Source organism: Python bivittatus, unplaced genomic scaffold, assembly GCF_059951505.1.
Source record: "Python bivittatus isolate LINGU-HERP-01145 unplaced genomic scaffold, Pbiv_v1 ctg000580_np1212, whole genome shotgun sequence".
NCBI classification, from domain to species: Eukaryota; Metazoa; Chordata; class Lepidosauria; order Squamata; family Pythonidae; genus Python; species Python bivittatus.
The window spans coordinates 3190347-3209421 of NW_028277087.1; the positions used below are offsets into that span (position 1 = coordinate 3190347).

Genomic DNA, 19075 nt, shown 5'->3' on the forward strand with positions numbered 1-19075 from the left:
TTAATTCGGAGCACCTGCAAACGGCGCCCTTCCGCTTCCTCCTCTAGAAAGGAGGAGAACGAAAACCACCTAGACGCGAACCGGCAAATGATTTCCTTTCGGCCTCCCTTTGATTTTGGCAGCCAGCAATTCTCATCAGGCCCGGCGCCGTTCTGGCAGGTGGCAACCCGCAGTAATTGACACACCCAAGAGCATGTGCAGAGTGCCATTCCCTCCCGATCCCGCAGAATTTTCTTTTTAAGTCGGCACATTGAGGAGGGCGACCTTTGGAGGAAAAGCTTCTTTCCCCCACCCCTATCATCAAAAAAAGGAAAGAAAAAATACAGACTGCCTGTAACTTTGTGCAGAACTGTCTGTGCTGGTTCCTTCGAGTCTCCCAAACTCCCTCTGACTATTGCTAATAATCTGACCTATTTGACACCACTTTGAGTCGAGAGACATCCAAAACCTGTGTTCTGAGCCCTGAAACCAAATTACAGTAATGACAACAGGTAGAACAGCCAGCCTTAGAATCGAAAATGAAGATATTGAAGTGGTGGATAGCTTCTGCCTTTTTGGATCAACCTTCAAGAGTAAAGGAACCAGCAGTCAAGAAATACGCCGTAGATTGAAGGCCTTGGAAAAGATATTCAGATGTCAGCATGTGTCTCTACTGCAAAGGTCAGAATCACGCAAGCCGTGGTCTTCCCCGTGACCATCTATGGAAGCAGAAGTTGGACTCTGAACAAGCAGGATAGGAGGAGCATTGATGGCTTTGAACTCTGGTGTTGGAGAAGACCCTGAGAATCCTGCGGATGGCCAAGAAAACAAACTGATGGATCGTTGAACAAATCAGCCCAGAGTTCTCACTTGAGGCACTGATGACCAAGCTGGAATTATCCTACTTCTGACACATGATGTGAAGACCCAGCTCTCTGGAGGAGGCTCTGATGGTGGGAAAAATGGAAGGAAAGAGAAGAGGATGACCAGAAGGAAGGGGGATGGACTCAATTACAGCAAGACCTGAAGGGCCAAGTTAGGACAGATCATCCTGGAGAAGGTCTATCTAGGTGGCCTCCAAGAACCACCACCAACTTGATGGCACATAATCAATCAGTCAATATGAATACCTCGCTCTACTGAGAAGTCCCTAATGATTGGAAAAGTAGAAGGGAAGAGAAGAAGAGGATGACCAGCAGCCAGTTACAGGGGCAATGGGTGCACCTTTGGAAGAGCTGAAGGATCAGACTGGGGACAGATCCTCCTGGAGAAAATCTATCTGTGTGATCACTAGGAGTTGAAAACGACTTGATGGCACGTCATCAGTTTTGAAAGTCAAGAAAACCCATTCTCCCCAGCCCTACCCATGGACCCAAAATACCACCATCCTTTGCCCTGTGGTCCATGCACCCAAATAACACGCACCCCCCGCCCAGCCCAGCAACGATTGTCCACCTTAGCTTCCCCATGTACTGAACTAACTGGCTAACCAATCTTATGGGCTTAGCCACTTCATAATCAGGGTAGGGCTTAATACAGGAACCATTCTTAGATAGGGACCGATACCTTAGACTAAACCATCATGCAGTTTTGTTTGATTTCAGCTTCTGGGGATGGGCAAATCTATGCACTGTGGTTTGCAAACCACAAGTAATGGCTTAGTGGCATTCTAGGTTAAAGTGGGGTTGGGCTCTGCTGTCTTTGCCTGAAAGGTGGCATCTGATAAGTCACCCAATGGTGTATGCCTTTGGGCAATGCATGTTATGGACCACAAGAATTCTGTTTTGTTATCCTGGCTTGAGCATTGAATCAGCAGAAACCTAGTTTCCAAAACATGGGAAGTCACTATTTTTCCTTCTCCTTTGGTCAGATCCCCATTGCAGGTCCTCCTAATGTGTCCGAGTCCCACACACTCAGAGAAATTGGAGCAGATTCAGAGGAGAGCAATGTAGATCGGTGTTTCTCAACCTCAAGAACTTGAAGATGTGTGGACTTCAACTCCCAGGATTCCCCCAGCCAGCATGCTGGCTGGGGAATCCTGGGAGTTGAAGTCCACACATTTCAAAGTTGCTGAAATTGAGGAACACTGATGTAGATGATCAGAGGACTTGAAATTAAAAGCAATGAAAAAAGATTGGAAGAAGTAAAAGTATTTAGCTTTGAGAAGAGAAGACAGACTGAACTCTGAGAATATTCCTGAAATGCTTAGAGGGAAAGCACAAAGTCAGGAGCTGATATCTCTCATTCCAGACATGGAATAATGAAGTTAAAGGAAGGAAAATTCCAAAAAACCAAGACTATATCCACAGTTGGAAGCCACAAGCTCCCAGAGATGGCAGGTCCTCCGTCATTGGATGTGTTCAAACAACCATTTATCAGAAATGCTTTAATTTGGATTCCTGTGCTGAGCAGCGGGTCAGACTCGGTGATCTCAAGGACCTCATCTCTAGCATCTTATATTGTGTGAATGTGTTCAACAAGTTGGAGGAACCCAGACAGTTTGGCTCTCCTGAAGAAGCCATGATTAAACAAAACTCTGATTTGGCGTGCTGTGTGAACTCAGTCAAATACTGAAACTGGAAAAACCCAGGAATTCTGAATACTTTTCAAATCCATTTATGGAAAAATACATCTCTGTTTACTTCAAAGTCTTTTCGTAGCAGCAGTATAATTTTGGTCAGAGATCAGAGTTCTTTTGCTATTTCTTTATTTCATGGATGTTAAACCGTGAGAGTCATAATACTTTGCTGATCTACAAATCCATAAAGTACCCTGCTAATATATCAAAAGTTACCTATCCATCTTTGAAATAAACCAACGTAATTTCTCCTCCCTCTCTAAATGTTGACCTGGCCTGTTAGCAATTTCACTAGTATTTACCCAGCTGTTGTTAATATTATTATTATTATTATTATTATTATTATTATTATTATTATTATTATTTTATTTGTTTCTAGAAATTCAACTTTGCCATCCAATTGTTTAAAACATTAAAAACCCAGGAATATTTCCAGATTTCTTTGCAGTTTCAACGATGAGCTTTGTTTTAACTTGTTGGTTCTCTTGTTTGGGAAAAGTTTTTTTCGTCACAAAGAAAGGGGTGAAATTTTGTTGGGCTGCGTTCAGAGTCTGTTTATCCAGGCTGGGCTGTAGTTAAACAAATAGAATCCAATTGTTTTTCTCTGCAAGGGACGGCTAGGAGTTTATATGAGTGTGTAATCTGTGATGGAGACATTTCTAGACCTCAGATAGGCCCTGAGTAGCAATTTCTTTAGTAGATGTTTTCTTTAAATGTCAGCAGAGGATGGAAGTTAGAATAGCTACAGACCTTCTGGATATCCCTGAATTTTTCATGGCACCCACTAAGAGTTCCATGAAGCTTAAAATAGCCAACTATTTACAACAGGAATAATAATCATTTCATGACTTCTAAATAAGGAAAAATGTAGGGGAGTTAGGGGGACCTGCCACGTTAGATAGATTTCTGGACCTGGAGTTCTTGGGAAGAAGAAGTGGAACAGGCTTGCCCTCCAGAGCTGAAAATGTATAATTGCAGGTAAAGAAACCGGTGGGAAGGAGACAGACAGACCTGAACTCATTTGCAAAGAACAAAGGGGTGGGGGGGGGGAGAGAGGGAGGCTAAAAGTTTGAATCTGGTTTGAATCCAGAGCCATTTGTTCCCATGGCCAGAATTCCTTAATCCTTTTTATTTTTCCCAGTAGTTCTTTGTGGTTCGCCCAGCTGGTACCCAGCAAATGGGGGAAACTAGAAATCCCATTCTGTCCAGTTAGCCGGGCTATCCTCTTCCATCCACTCCCAGTTCGTATCCAATAAAACAACCTTGAAAGGTAGCCTAGTTTCAAAAGGAGTTTACTTAGCTTCATGGTTGAGGAAGAATTGACTCTGTGCCCCGGGGCACCGTAGCTCCAAAATTTGCCATCGTTGCACCCTTGCAACATGTTGTTTTGCTAATAATTCAAAAAACTGTTTGTTTGTGAAAGATACATGGCCATCCAGCTTGAGCAATGCCATTCTGGGTGGCTTAGAAGGAAAAATAATTGAAACATTAATCCAAGCAACAATCAATCATAATCAAAGGCAACCGATAATGACCTATTATTGTAAAACGCAGCTCACCAACGTGGTGTAAAGTCTTGAGAATCGCAGCCATGTCAACAGACCTTACACCAGCCTGCCTTTCTTTGGAGAGGCCTCTCAAACATTTGCACACCTTTGCACCCTAATTTAGCTATTTGCCAGGCCTTGGGATGGGGTAGGTGGGGGAGCCCCTGTGAAATTTTGTTTGGCATGTTCTGGTTCTGTTTTGCGTGGTTGTTCCTAGACGCTGGTCATATCATTCCTGTTCTTCTGGTTTTTGTTACGTACAGCACCTAGAATTGTTGGAATGGGGCATTTTAAAACATGTTTTAGAATTATGTTCTATGTGGGTGTCCACAGGATGGGATTAGGCACACGCATCGCACAGAAAATGTGTGGAGGTTTGATTGCACTGTTGTGGCCACCAACTGACTTTCCCCCCATACCCTTCCGACACCCTTTGTTGTATAAAATCCTTTGTGATGCAAGGGGTAACAATTTACTAATGCAAAAAGTCAACTCTCCTTTGGCTCGAGTTCTGTTGACTACACAGACTCATCTTTGTAGCTTTCTCGGTAACGATATGGGAATGGTTTGCTGTGGGCCCTTCCTGGAAGTTCTTTTTCAACGTCCTAGACAAGCTACCTGTTTTAAGATTTCCTGGTGGTCTCCCATCCCTCCCTTCCCAGGCCTGCCCCTCCTTAGCTTGCAAACCCAGACCAAATCAGCCAGGCCCAAATATTTATCAACGGCACACTCTCAGGAACAGCTTTGTTATTATTCTCACCCTCATTCTTTCAAAGGCAAATAAGGCAATCCTTATTTATAGATGCTGAAGTGAATCTCCTTTCTTAAAGCTCTAAAGCCACACTTTTCAAACATGGCACTGCGGGCTGGGGAATTCTGGGAGTTGAAGTCCATACAGCTTAAAGTTGACATGTTTGAAAAATACTGCCTTGAATGAATGAATGAATAAGGATATGAGAAACACAGATCTGCTTTGATCCCTAAATTACATTTTCAATGACTTTGATGTCATTCAGATAAGCCTACCAGATGCATCCATAAAAGATTCTCGGTTTGGTTAGTGTTTTCTGTTTTATTGTGTCTTCGTGCCATTCTTGACTCCTGGTGACTGCCTGGACAAGTCCCTGCAGTTTTCTTGGCAAGATTTCGGAAGTGGTTTGCCCTTGCCTGCTTCCTAGGGCTGCGAGAGAGTGGCTGGCCCAAGGTCACCCAGCTGGCTTTGTGCCTAAGGTGGGACTCGAACTCAGAGTCACCCGGTTTCTAGCCTGGTGCCTTCACCACTACACCAAACTGCCTCCCTTCATCGCAATTCTTTTTGTTCCTCTAAATTGCACATCTGGTCTTCTTCAGTGTGTTTCTTGGGTTTTTCATACTGAGCAGGACTAACGGTGTTTCATCTTGTCTGGCCCCTGACAGATGTCTTCAGAAGTCCCAACAAAGGCTTAAAATGAAAGCCCCCCCCCCATTATTTGTCTGCTGTATCTGGCATTAAAAGTTAAAATGATGAAAAGATAAAATGTTCAAGTTAAAAGAGGAAAAGATAAAACAATGAAAAGATTAAACGATGAAAAGATTAAACAATTAAAAGATAAAAATAATTAAAAGGTAACGTGGTTGAACAGGAATGGTCCGTTCATACATCCCAGTTAATAGCCATCATTAGCTTGATCTCCGTGAAGATTAAAATTAAAAGAATGCATTGGCTGGTGCAAAAACTTTGGGGAACGAATGATTCTTTAGTCTTTTGTAGTTCACTTTTGAACCCCCCTCCAATCTCCAAGCTGAAAACCATTTGTAATGACGTTATTTGCAGGAAGGACGCTTTCGGCCTTCTAAATTTGTGGGGGGAGGTTGTGCGAAAGCTACAAAGATTGGAAAGTTTGATTCCACATTCAATCCCACATAAACTGAGCTGTGAGTCTTTCCCCCCCAACGTAATCAACGTTTATAGCTTTTGTTTCAATTCTGCTCTTCCACATGTCGCTATTATTCATATACCAATCTAAAATACACCTTCCAGCGTTTCCTTATTTCAGTTTCATCTCTAATCATTTCATCCCTTTTATTTTTGAGTCCATTTACATACCACAGGCTCCCTTTTTAGTCCTTTTCGCCCTTTCCAAAATCATTTTTTATTTCCATCAAAACCACTCTGCATATTCTCCTCTTCTTTTAATCTTGACCATTTCTTGCTCTCTTTGGTTACATTGTTTGCAACTATTTTTTTCTGTATATACACATCTTTCTCTAAAATCTTTCTCTCATTCTAATTTCTTGCAGCAATACTTCTCTTATATGCAAGTCTTAACTCATTCATGGTCAATGTATTGTCGAAGGCTTTCATGGCCGGCATACGATGGCTGGTGTGGATCTTCCGGGCTGTGTGGCCGTGTTCCGGAGGTTTTGTTTCCTAACGTTTCGCCAGCACCTGTGACCGGCATCTTCAGAGGGCAAAATCTGTCTTCTGAAGATGCCGGTCACAGATGCTGGCAAAACGTTAGGAAACAAAACTTCCAGAACACGGCCACACAGCCCGGAAGACCCACACCAGCCATCATTCATGGTCACTTTCAAATTTTCCCTTCCCTTCCCTTCCCTTCCCTTCCCTTCCCTTCCCTTCCCTTCCCTTCCCTTCCCTTCCCTTCCCTTCCCTTCCCTTCCCTTCCCTTCCCCCTCTCCACCATCTTCCTTCCTTCCTTCCTTCCTTCCTTCCTTCCTTCCTTCCTTCATCCTTCCTTCCTTCCTTCCTTCCTTCCTTCCTTCCTTCCTCCTCCCCTCCCCTCCCCTCCCCTCCCCTCCCCTCCCCTCCCCTCCCTCCCCTTCCCTTCCCTTCCCTTTCCCCCTTTCCCCCTTTCCCCCTTCCCCCTTCCCCCTTTTCCTTTTCCTTTCCCTCCCCCTTCCAATTATGTTTTGTTAACTTGGTTTATGGTTAAGCTTGTGTGGACTCAGCCTTTGATCTGTAGAATTTTAAAATTTTTTTGAGGGAATATGGAAGTCATCTAATCTAACCTCTGTCCAGTCCTCCATTTAAATTTTAAAATCTCCAGATGTTTTTCTCTAACTGAGCTTAAATTGCCCAGAAGATATCTTTTTTTCCGAAGTAAAATTCTGAGATTTGTCTTTTTCTCAACCCACTAGGGGAAAAAAAAGCCATTTTGCAGATATTTCTCCCAAGATCGCCTGTCTCGTAATGGTCCGCATCTTTCTCTTCCCCGGGGCTCTGGGATGATCCCAGTTTGACACAATGCACAAGATACACCATGGTGGCTGGCCAGAAGGTATTTTCTATAGTGCTTGAGGGTAGGACAAGAACTGATGGGTGGAAGTTTTACAGAGGGAGATCCAGAACTCAAAACAAGGAGGATCTTCCTGATCTTGAGAGCTGTGAAGCGGTGGGACAGCTCCTGCCTGGGGTCCTGGGGGCTCTATCACTGGAGGCTTTCAAGCCAAGCGGGGACAGCCATTTGCCTGGAGGGTCTGAGGATCTCCTCAGAGAAGATGCTCAAGGTGCCTCCCAACCTGATGTTTCTATGATTCTATGACTGTTCCTGGCCCCCTGAAGACAAATGAACTAAAAAATAGTTATAGAGGAAATCAAAAGAAGCAACTTTCCCTTCTGATGGTAGAGCATTTGTAGGGCCAAAATTGTCTTCTTCTTGGAGAAATTCACATAGGGTACGGACTCTAACAAATGGGGTGAAACGCTGGGGGTGGCTGCTTCCTGCAACAGGGATGTGTGCCTGTTCATACATGTGTTTAGAGCCGTGTTTCTCAACCTTGGCCACTTTAAGAGGGGTGGACTGCAACTCCCAGAATTCCCCAGGGGAATTCTGGGAGTTGCAGTCCACCCCTCTTAAAGTGGCCAAGGTTGAGAAAGACAAGTTTAGAGCCTTGATTTGCTCCTGAAGTTCAAAAGGCATTGCTTCACCTAGTTCCTACCTTGGATCCCATTCCCTTGCCCCTCTCTTACCAACACCAGCTAGAGTCACTCTGGTGAGATGGGCACCCATATAAATGTGTTCAATCAATCCATCCATCCATCCATCCATCCATCCATCCATCCATCCATCCATCAACCGGTCACAATGGATTTGAATAAACTCCTCTTTTGCTCCGTTACCTCTCTTCGCCCCCTCCCTCTGTGGCAACAGCCTTTCCGACTCCCACCCCCCAGCCTCAACATACAACTTAGACACAAGAACAGGCCTCCATACTGAAGGTCAGCTCTCTTGCCCGCTTCTAAGCCAGGATCCGTTCCATGCCCTTTAATTTTGTAACCATTTTATTTCTATCCCCTTTAGAGTATTCTCTAAATTTCTTTCACCTCCTCCTTCCACCAACAAAAAATCCTGTTTGGTGAAATTCTGTAGCAGACGTTCATTCCTTGGCACGGCCCTTCTGAATTTGGCCGCGTTGGCATGGGGGGAAAGTAAAAAACTACGAATTCAACAAGGGCAGGGCATCCATGGGGTATGGTCAAAGAAGTCCATATAGCAGCTGCGACTGTGGCCTCAAAGCTCTGCCTGGCATTGTGCATAAAAACCAGGCAGAACTTCGATCCCACCGTCACAGCCACCATCTTGACCTGGTGACCACATCCTGCTGACGCTCCTGGACAAGGGGAAGGGGGAGACCGAATCCTTGGAACTAGGGAGCAAATGTCCAGAGTCCCTTGGATTGAGATGGGCGGCTGTAGAAATTGAATAAAATAAAATAATAAATAAAATAAAATAAATACAGTGGTACCTCGGGATACGAACTTAATCTGTTCCGTGACTCTGGACGTATCCCGAGTTGGTCATAACCCGAGGTACCACTGTAATCATAAAAATAAAATAAAATAAATAAAACATAAAATAAAACAAAAGGTTCTCTGGAGCCTCAGTGGGCCATCACCTAACTTGTCTCCCAACACAACTTGGGAAAATGTCCCACTGAATTGTGCCAGGTGGCCTGCACGGAAGCTCCTGTTTTCACAGCCCGCAATAGACTGGATCCCCTGCCATTGCAGGGGATTGTGGGAAAATTAAATGGCACTTCTGCTGCTCCTGGAAGTTGGGCTGGGTATTCTACAAATTGTCACCCGGCATATTGGGAGCGCACCATGCCAGGATGGGGTAAAGGAAAACACCAACCTGATATTGTCAAAGAGAACAGAAGAAAGGAAACAAACTGTTTTGTGGGAGGCAGAACATCGTTATCCTCTGCCTGCTCCCTTGCAAGTTCTCAATAGCTTTTTTCCCAAATAAAGAGGCTCCTGTGCTTTGGCCTTATTCCCAGGCTGCTTGAGAATTTCTTTTTAATTGCTCCTGGGGGTATTTTAGAGCTTCACAATGGTTGCCGTTGAGAGAGGAAGGTGCAATGTCTTAGGTGTCTGGAGAGGAAACATGCATCACGACATCATTATACATGCTCCGCCCTTTTCATACTTGTGTCGTGATGCTGCACAGACATATGTAAGGTGCCGTACTGCTACTGTGATGTCATGATGCATGGTTAGTCATTGCAGTTTGTACAGGTCATCCTCGTTTAGCAACTGCCTTGCACAGCGACCGTTCGCAGTTATGACGGAGATGACAAAATAACTTTACGACCAATCCTCGCATTTATGACCTTCGCAGGTCTGTAAAGCAAAGGAAAGCTGACGTCAGGTCACAAGCACAGTTGCAGTTTTTCTTAGCGACCGTTTTGCTGAACCACCAAGTTGCTGGTCCCAACTGTGGTTGCTAAGCGAGGACGGCCTGTATTGGATACCTCTTATGCTCCTGCTGGCATTGTTCTCTTCTGTGACACATCTTACCGTCATCTAAAGCCTCCTGTTGGGTAGATTTTTCTCCTAGGTTCTTCCCTGGAGTTTACTAGAAGGGTGTGACACTAGGGAGGTTGGACAAGGAAAAACAGGGGAAACCCATCCACTCTCCTGCCTAAATCATTGCAGGAACCCTGCGTTCCCACTGAGCCTATTTCACCAAAATTCTGTTTTTCCTGGAAAAAGATCCCGAAAGCAAATTCTCTTTCATTCAATCAAACGAGAGCCGGTATGGGGGGGGGGGGATTGCAAGCAACTACTGCCTCCGTGGGGTTGAATATTTCACCTCCTTCTAATATAGTCCAGATGAACATTCACACATGGTTGGGAAAATGCAGTTGAAGCATCCTGGGGGTGGAGGGGAGCATAAGTGAATCATCTGCTGTCTCCAGTCTGTTCAGTATTCTGTGAAGCCACAATAATTTCTAGGATGCGTTCCCCTGATTTGCACCGAGCCGACAGAGAAGTAGATAGTGGGTACAAAATTTAGAAGGCCAAGAAGTGATGAGTCCTTATGGATGTGAAAACAGACTTAAATAAGGAGGAAATAAAAGGAAACATTAAGGGGTCTTTCCAGGACTATCAATAGCTACTAGTAGTTTTAGCACTCTAGATTAGTGTTTCTCAACCTTAGCAACTCTAAGATGTGTGGACCTCAATTCCCAGAATTCCCCAGCCAGCCATGCTGGCTGGGGAATTCTGGGAGTTGAAGTCCACACATCTTAGAGTTGCCAAGGTTGAGAAGCACACTCAAGATAGTTCCCATACCTGCATAAAGTCATAGAAATAAATAATTTTTAGAGACACAGTATCCAGTGTTTTGAGTGTGCCAGAAACCATACTTTTTTTTTCTTCCAAAGGCTGTAGAAAAATCCTTAAGCTTCATATAAGCCATTTGGGGTTTCTCTTTTTTCCTCTTTGTATTGGAAAATCTGTAGCTTTAAACTGGAAGTGGAACTGTCATTCAGCTTCAAAAGAAAAAGTACACGCAAACTCATATCCCTTTGTCCAGTGTTCCCCATCCCCACCATGACAATTAAGTCTTGGCTCACTAAATTTGGCTAGCGAAATGCCTTTTAAAAGCGTTGCTCTTTATTCAGATGACTACTGTTCACACGGCGTTACTGGCAATTAACAACAGCCAACTCAAAAGCTAACGTGAATATGAATTGAAATGAGAATGAAATCTTCTGCCAAACGAAATCTTGAAATCAGTGAGAACGAAATCTTCTGCAAAACTTAGATGCAAGCTTTTTAGCAGCTCGCATTAGCAAAAAGTCCCCTTAATGCTTCCAAATGAGTGAAGTCCTCCCATCCAAAGCCTTTCCCACCGGTTGAAAACATAGCCCACCATTAGGATCTTCTGAAGAAGAATCTTGCAAAGGCCAAGCTCTGAGTAGGCTCAGATCTAAAGTCTTACAGGACTTTTTTGCAACGGGTTAGGTGTGTGATTGTTCAGCAGAATGCAACTCTCCCTCCACTGCCACCAGACTGACCAGGAGTGGAAATTCACCTGTGGATTCATCGGTTGCCCTGTTATGTGACGTGACATCTAATAAGGTCTCATAGGTCAAATTCTGCACCCAGAACTGTTGACCAAACGGGGACTCAGGGCAAGTACTGGCCAGATCCCAGCAACTGGGCATGGACCACATACAAGAAGGGCTGCTCCAGGTTTCACCTGGGCCACGGTTGTTTTTGACCACCAGTACCCTGGAGTATTCCACCTCATTCCAAGCTGCTAGAGGTTTCTGGAGCTGCTGATCTTCAGGTTCCCATGATGCAATCCCATTTTTGATCACCTTCTGCAAAGCCTTGGGAGACTCAACCTCAACCAGCCACTGCTTTCCAAGGAAGACTTCTTCTTCAGGTTGAGGAGGAAAGACTTTTATGAGGTCAGTGATGGACACACCAAAGTAAGCCTGGCTCCATTTCTCATTGCAGTGAGAAGTGAAGTCCTAAAGGGGGTGGGGGTGGAGATTGGTAAGAAGAGAAGAAGAAAATACTAGGTTTTAGGTGGATGTATCTCCACCACCAACAAAGTATAGTTTTCCACCTGCTGGGTGGACCTGATCAACAATGCCTTTAGTTCCTAGGAGAAGCGATGGTCTTTGGGTCATCCAGCCAAGCTGGCATCATCTCTGGACAACTGAGAGCAGTTGGCAAGCTTAGGCCAAGATCTTCATGTAGTGAAATTTCCCAAAGAACCGAAAGAAAATTGAGCACGCCCAGTAGCTGTGGAACATGGGCTACTGGGGAGGCAGAAGAACAGAAAACTGGGAGGAGTGAGTAGAAAAATGGAATATCTTATAAAAGGAAAGACCTAGCCTGTTGGAAACTGAGTAGGACTCTTCCATCCATTAATTACAGGGCCTGTATGTCATGGCTGTATGGTAATGGACCGAGAGTTTGCAACACTTCTGCGGAGCCTTGGATTGGGTTGTCCTGGAGACACAGAGGTTGCAATGCCAGAGGCCCCATTGCTGGAAAATATCTCCTTGGTGGTTTCCTGTGAAGCTGCCATGCTACCAAATTTTCACATGCATGTCAATTTCGGATGTGGCTGAGAACACCATATTAACAAATGTGGGGGTGCTGGAGGTGCAAGATTCCTGCAATTTAGTGCAGTGTTTCTCAACTTCAGGACCTTTAAGATGGGTGGACTTCAGCATGGCTGGCTGGGGAATTCTGGGAGTTGAAGTCCACCCATCTTAAAGTTCCCAAAGTTGAGAAACACTGCACTAGTGAATCAGGAACAAGGCTCAAGATGGAGAACAGAAACGCTTCTGGAATACCATTTGCTTTGCATACAAAAGGCACTGGGTTTGATTTCTGACCTCTTCTGCTAAAACGATCAGGGAGCAGAAGAGCCTTTTTCTGCCTTCAATCTTGGAGAGGTTCTGCCAGCCGGAGCGGAGCAGGATTTGTACACAGTTTGTCATGCAGTTTGAACTACTAGGTACATCTGGAATTTTGAGAGTGGGTTTTGGATATTCACACAAAGCAGCTTCTAGGGGAACGGTCTGTTTTTCTTAAAAACAATTGCATGGTGACTGTGAATAGTCAGAAATCATCCACTCGCTGGATGTCCATGTCTTCTCACAAGTTGACTTACGTTCTTTTTCTCTGGCAGCTGGTATACTTCCAACCACTTTTACTCAGTCTAGGAACTTCCAGTTGTGTGGACTTCAACTCCCAGAATGCCCCACGGCAGCTGTAGTAGCTGGAGGAATTCTGGGAGTTGAAGTCAACATATCTGGAAGTTCCCCAGGTTGGGAAACACTGTCTGAACCAGTGTTTCTCAACCTCAGCAACTTTAAGATGGGTGGACTTCAACACCCAGAATGCCCCATGAAGTCCACCCATCTTAAAGTTGCCAAGGTTGAGAAACACTGTTCTAGGTTATGCTTTCCCTGGGGAAAACACCTAGCTGCCCCCTTCCCCTGCGGCCCGCTCACCAGACACGTGTTCTGTGGCATCCAGATAGCCAGATTGCTTTTTCCGGGATCTGGGATCTGTGGCCACAGATACTTGCAAAGTCTGAAAATTAAACAGAAACCACAACCTGTCGATAAAAAGAACTCAGTCATCCTTTTTCATGTTGTAAAACAGCAAGAAATGTTATCTGTTTTAAAGGTTAAAAAAAAAGAGTTTCAAAAGAATCAGAATGATATTTTGAGATACCAAGTCCAACAGTCTTTCTTACACATCTTAAAATCTTGATTACACAAGCGTAGATGCCCAGCCCATCACCCTTAGATCCATATTTACAATTAAACTCTTTTCTCTCTATGTATATGTTATTAGCCTGCTTATTACAATACACAATGAGTCTAAAAGTGGGAAACTGACCTTGAGAAATCTGTGGTCTACATCGGTAGTTAATGGTACGACTTTCAATAGTAACTGGTTTACAATCATCATTAACAGATTAAAAAGGTGTCCCCCAAGTGAGGTTTTGAGGACAATTATTGTTACATTCTCTCAACCTAGCCCTTATGAAAGGATTGGATTACAACTCCCATCTTCCCCAGGCGGTCGAAGAGAATTGGAGCTCAGCCTTGCTGGGAGCGGCAAGGCTGGAGCAGAAATGGGTTTTTTGGTTTGAAGAATGTCCTGCTCATTAGGACATCCTTTGATCTAGCTCAGTGTTTCTCAACCTTGGGAACTTTAAGAGGTGTGGACTTCAATTCCCAGAATTCCCCAGCCAGCTTGCTGGCTGGGGAATTCTGGGAGTTGAAGTCCACACCTCTTAAAATTCCCAAGGTTGAGAAACATTGAATTCTAGCTAATAGAAATATGAGCTACTGATATATTGGCAGGGAAAATGCCCTTTTTATAATCTGTTTCGGTTCCTGTTTAAAAATCTCATTTGTTTCTGGTGTTCCCAATATCTCCTGCCAGAAATTCCTTAAAATTTCTGTTTATATCCATTTCTGGGCCTATTTTTATTCCTTTCCTCTTTCTTCCCCTCCCTTTCCCATTTCCCATTCTTGTTATTACATTTATCAATGCTGAGGTCGCGTTGACCCTTTAATGCCGTTGTATATATTTGCAGTTTTTATTCAAACCCACCCCATCATGATTTCACACTATTTTTGGAACATTAAGAAATTTGAAGAGGCCAATACGTTTCACATACCAATTTAAATCATCCTCCCCCCGATGCTTTTTTAAAAAGCTGAAAATGTTGTCCATCCCAAATTGTTTTCAAAAACCTTCACAGCTAGGCTGCAAGTGTATTTTGTCCTAATAAGATGCTTTTGTTATATTTTTGTGCTGGATCCCAATTTCTGAAGCCAAGAATAAACCCAGGAGGAACACTAGCATTCACTTTTCCTTCTTAGCCCCACCCAGAAAGAGCCAGGCTCCGCCTCAGAACTCTATATGCCCCACCCCCTGTGCTACAGTGACTCCTCCCCTTCTCCTGCTAAAGATCTAGTTTTAAAAAAAATAAAAATAAATAATAGGTTGTCCACAGGGAATGACAATGATAAATTGGGAACATGGTACTTATTGACATACGATTGACGTCTGGAGAGGCAGAGCAGAGTTCCTACAAGGAGAATAATAAACCCTACGCAAATAACTGAGAGCAGGATTTCAACTTCCCCGTAATCTGGAGAGGAAGGAGAGAAGAAGATTTGGATTAAAGAGGATTTCAAGAACTCACATGTCCCTTTTTTAAAAATAAAGATATAGCCTTTCAGGGGTGGGTTCACGCAACACACTAAACCAGGCTAAAATAGGGGTGGTTGAATTCTTGTCTCAGCAGGCTGTGTGAACAGCCCCACCGTTAAGCCATCCTCAGGTTGCCGATGATGGAGATTTGGCAATTGTGCTTTGGTTACCTGGCTTGGGGTTAAATGTGTTGTGTGAATGCCACTGACCTGCAGGATTGAGAACAGGCCAGGAAAACAGCTTCTGGGCCATTCTTAGACTTCCACAAGAATTTAGTAGAATTAGATTTTTCATAGGGTTGATAAAACATAAACAGCATAGAGCAGTGTTTCGCAACCTTGGCCACTTGAAGATGTGTGGACTTCATCTCCCAGAATTGCCCTTGCTGGCTGGGGAATTCTGGGAGTTGAAGTCCACACATCTTCAAGTGGCCAAGGCTGAGAAACACTGGCATAGAACAAGCATGCAAAAGTTTTCCACTTTAGTCCGAGACATCTCATTTGGTATCAGATCCTTCCTATCTTTTTAAATCAATCCTTTATTCAGAATCACGAGGACTGGATCCCCACTTTATTTGCAAGGCAGCCGTAGAGCATCAACACATCATGCACCTTTTCCCATTTTGCTATTGATTTTCTTTTCCAAAAAAGCTGGAAATCCCAACCACTTGATCCTGCGGTTCCTTTTTTTAAAATAATATTTTTATTAAAAGCTTTACGTACAATAATAAAAGATAATACAAACTAAAAAGAAAAAAGAAAGAAAGAATAAAAGATGCAAGAAAGCAAAAAAGCAAAAAAGAGAAAATAGAGAAAAGAAAAAAGAAAAAAACCCCTAAGAACGCAACTTCCCACCCGCATCACAAGTATAAACAATTTCACTATCTCTTCACCTCCTCTTAGTTAACAAATATAAAACTCATCATTCCATATCTCAACTCTTAACTGTAAACTTGATCTTGCAGCTCCAGTGCTGAATGTTCATGCTGTGATCCTGGGAGGTCCCAGAAGATGCAAAAACAAAGGCCAGGGAAGAAGGAAACTTTAGGCGGTGAGTTCATAGGGTCGGGAGGCACCTTGGAGGTCTTCTAGTCCACCCCAGGAACCCTCAAACCTCCCAGACAATCTTTGTTTGAACACCTCTGCTGATGGAGCCCCCATGACTCCGAGAAACAAATTGTTCCACTGCTTCATAGCTCTCAAGATCAGGAAATTCTTCCTTATTTTGAGTTTGGACCCTCCTCTGTAAAGCTCCCACCTGTTCATTCCTGTCTTGTCCTTGGGAGTGATGGAGAATAAATCCACCTCCTCTTCCCTGGGACAGCCCTTCAAGGATTGGAAGGATGTGATCGTGTCTCCCCTTTGCCTTCTCTTGTTTAGGTTAAGCAGACCCAGTTCCTCTAACTGTTCTTTATAGGGTTGAGACTCCAAGTCCCTTTCTATCTTCTATCCAATAGGATAGAAGTCCCCTTTCCTGTTATTTTATCTATTAATTCAATTTCTAAGGTCATCCACTTGCCCAGTGACTCTGGTGTAGGAAATCCAATAATTACCAAAGCAATGATCTACTCAGAGATTCCCAACTTTGGGGGACTGGTGGGAATTTTTGCCCTTTGGAGCATAAGTTGTAAGTGCAGTCACAAAATGATTGCTAGAATGCTACTCCGTCCCCCTCTTATTTGTCCTTGCTTGGTGTGAGCAGGCAGCCAGCTCTATCTATCTATCTATCTATCTATCTATCTATCTATCTATCTATCTATCTATCTATCTCTATCCATCCATTCTCTTCTCTTCTCTTCTCTTCTCTTCTCTTCTCTTCTCTTCTCTTCTCTTCTCTTCTCTTCTCTTCTCTTCTCTTCTCTTCTCTTCTCTTCTCTTCTCTTCTCTTTTCTCTTCTCTTCTCTTCTCTTCTCTTCTCTTCTCTTCTCTTCTCCTCTCCTCTCCTCTCCTCTCCTCTCCTCTCCTCTCCTCTCCTCTCCTCTCCTCTCCTCTCCTCTCCTCTCCTCTCCTCTCCTCTCCTCTCCTCTCCTCTTCCCTTCCCTTCCCTACCCTTCCCTACCCTTCCCTTCCCTTCCCTTCCCTTCCCTTCCCTTCCCTTCTCCTCTTTTCCATCCATCTCTCTAATCAACCATCCATCCAACTATTGTATCTCTCCCTCTCTCCCTCTCTCCCTCTCTCCCTCTCTCTCTCATCTCTCTATTTGATTTATATAGCTGCCCATGTCATATATATGACTCTGGGGCTTGCAGACAGATAAAATGACATAAAAATATTGTCCAGATAATATTAAGTGCCAGGCTGCAGTCACCAATCATTTTTATTTGCTAAGAACACATCTGGGGTCAGAGACGCTCTTGGAAATCCAGAGGATGTTGGGGGAGGGGTAGACTTCGCTTGTGCCCCACTTTAATCTACTGCCTGGAAATCGGAATAATATAAAGGGTGTGTACATGGTCTCCATCCAGTCTGAGCTCCCTTGTACCATGGTTTATCTAGCTTCTGGCAAACAATCCTGGTTTTGCTCACCGTAGTTCTTGGTGCGGATGGACAGCATCGAGCCTCTGGTGCTCCCACCTTCATTGGCAGTCACCATGTACACCCTCACGATGGCACCGGGGGCCAGGCCGTTGATGACGTAGCGATGCACTGAGCTGTCCAGCACCACGGTCCCTGGAAATGGAGGAGCAGGGAGAGGTCGGAGCACCAGTTGCAATGGCCCCGTTGACCTTGGCACTGCAAGCTCTTTGGGGCAGAGACTGGCCAGTCCCTCCCTCTCACCCAAGAGACAGGCTGATAGTGGTGAGGGTCCTAGACCAGGAGGAGGGAGACCAGGGTTGAAGTCTACCTTCCTGGGGGATTCTGGGCTAGTCCCTCCCTCTCAGTTCAAGAGCCAATCAGGTGTAGTGGGGAAGGGCTGGACTAGGAGTTGGGAGACCCAGATTCTGGTCCCTACTCAGCCACAGAGGCTCCCCAGGGGACTTCATGGTGGGATTCCTGGGATCCCCATCCCCAGAAGGCAGGATGTGATAAAAAAAAATGTATTGCAAAGTTGGATAGATTGCCTGTTTCCATAGATTCAAGGTAATTTACTTCTCTCTCTCTCTCTTCTTTGGTCAGTGTGTGCATGTGCACATATGTACATATACATCTGTGCATTGCATTCCACATTCTGCCACTGTTCCTCTTTCCCATCATGTTCTTGGTTTAGCTAACTGTGGGAGGGATAAAATTACAGGAGCCCAGCTATTCGGCTGTATCAACTAATTTCTCAGACCCACAACAGCATTGCTCCCAGATTCATCAGTGGGTCCTCCCCTCCATATGATCTAGAAACCTGGCTTTTTTTAAAAAGAAAAAAAAAGGAAGGGGATAGCTGGCGTTCTCAAAGAGTTGGATGCAATCTCTACGCCAGTGTTCCTCAACCTTGGTTGCTTGAAGATGTGTGGACTTCAACCCCCAGAATTCCCTGGGCTGGCTGGGGAATTCTGGGAGTTGAAGTCCACACATCTTCAAGCAACCAAGGTTGAGGAACACTGCTCTACTCCAACCTGCAGTGCTTTTCCAAGGCCTCCTTGCAAGTTGCAAACCTAACTCTTTGCTCTGCTGAGAAGCTTAGGTTTTCTCCTTACGATAGTCATCCTTCCCCTCTTCCTTGTAGTAAATAGTGTAGTTCCGGATCTCTCCACCTTGTTCTTCCAAAGGAAGCTTCTCCCACTGCAGTTCCACCCAAGATTTCCAGACCTGAGTGGGATATACAGTTGGGGCACGAAGTGGAGCTGAAAGATGGAAGGGAGAGATCTTTGCATCAACAGGTAGTCCCCGCCACAAAGAGTGGCAGAGCACATAAGTCCAGTACAGGATCCCAACCACTTATACCCTTTAGTGGAGCCCCCATTCTATTCCATCCCCTCCCACCTCACCCCTAATCCCCAGGTTCCTTGCTTGCTGACCCACAGCCTATACATTGAACCATCAGTTCCTA

General features: G+C 44.5%; 1 protein-coding gene across 1 annotated transcript in view; it reads right to left on the reverse strand.

Annotated features, from left to right (window-relative positions):
• Nucleotides 1-11237: 11237 nt before the first annotated feature.
• The window catches only part of LOC112542239 (interleukin-6 receptor subunit beta-like), a 37754-nt gene continuing 29916 nt past the window's right edge, over nucleotides 11238-19075 (reverse strand). Inside the window, exons 10-14 of the mRNA XM_088149891.1 lie at nucleotides 18723-18869; nucleotides 17620-17763; nucleotides 14939-15032; nucleotides 13372-13453; nucleotides 11238-11871 (exon numbers count right to left, since the gene is read on the reverse strand). Coding sequence (XP_088006017.1) covers nucleotides 11353-11871; nucleotides 13372-13453; nucleotides 14939-15032; nucleotides 17620-17763; nucleotides 18723-18869 — 986 coding nt within the window. The 3' untranslated portion in view covers nucleotides 11238-11352. The remainder of the gene's footprint in view (nucleotides 11872-13371; nucleotides 13454-14938; nucleotides 15033-17619; nucleotides 17764-18722; nucleotides 18870-19075) is intronic.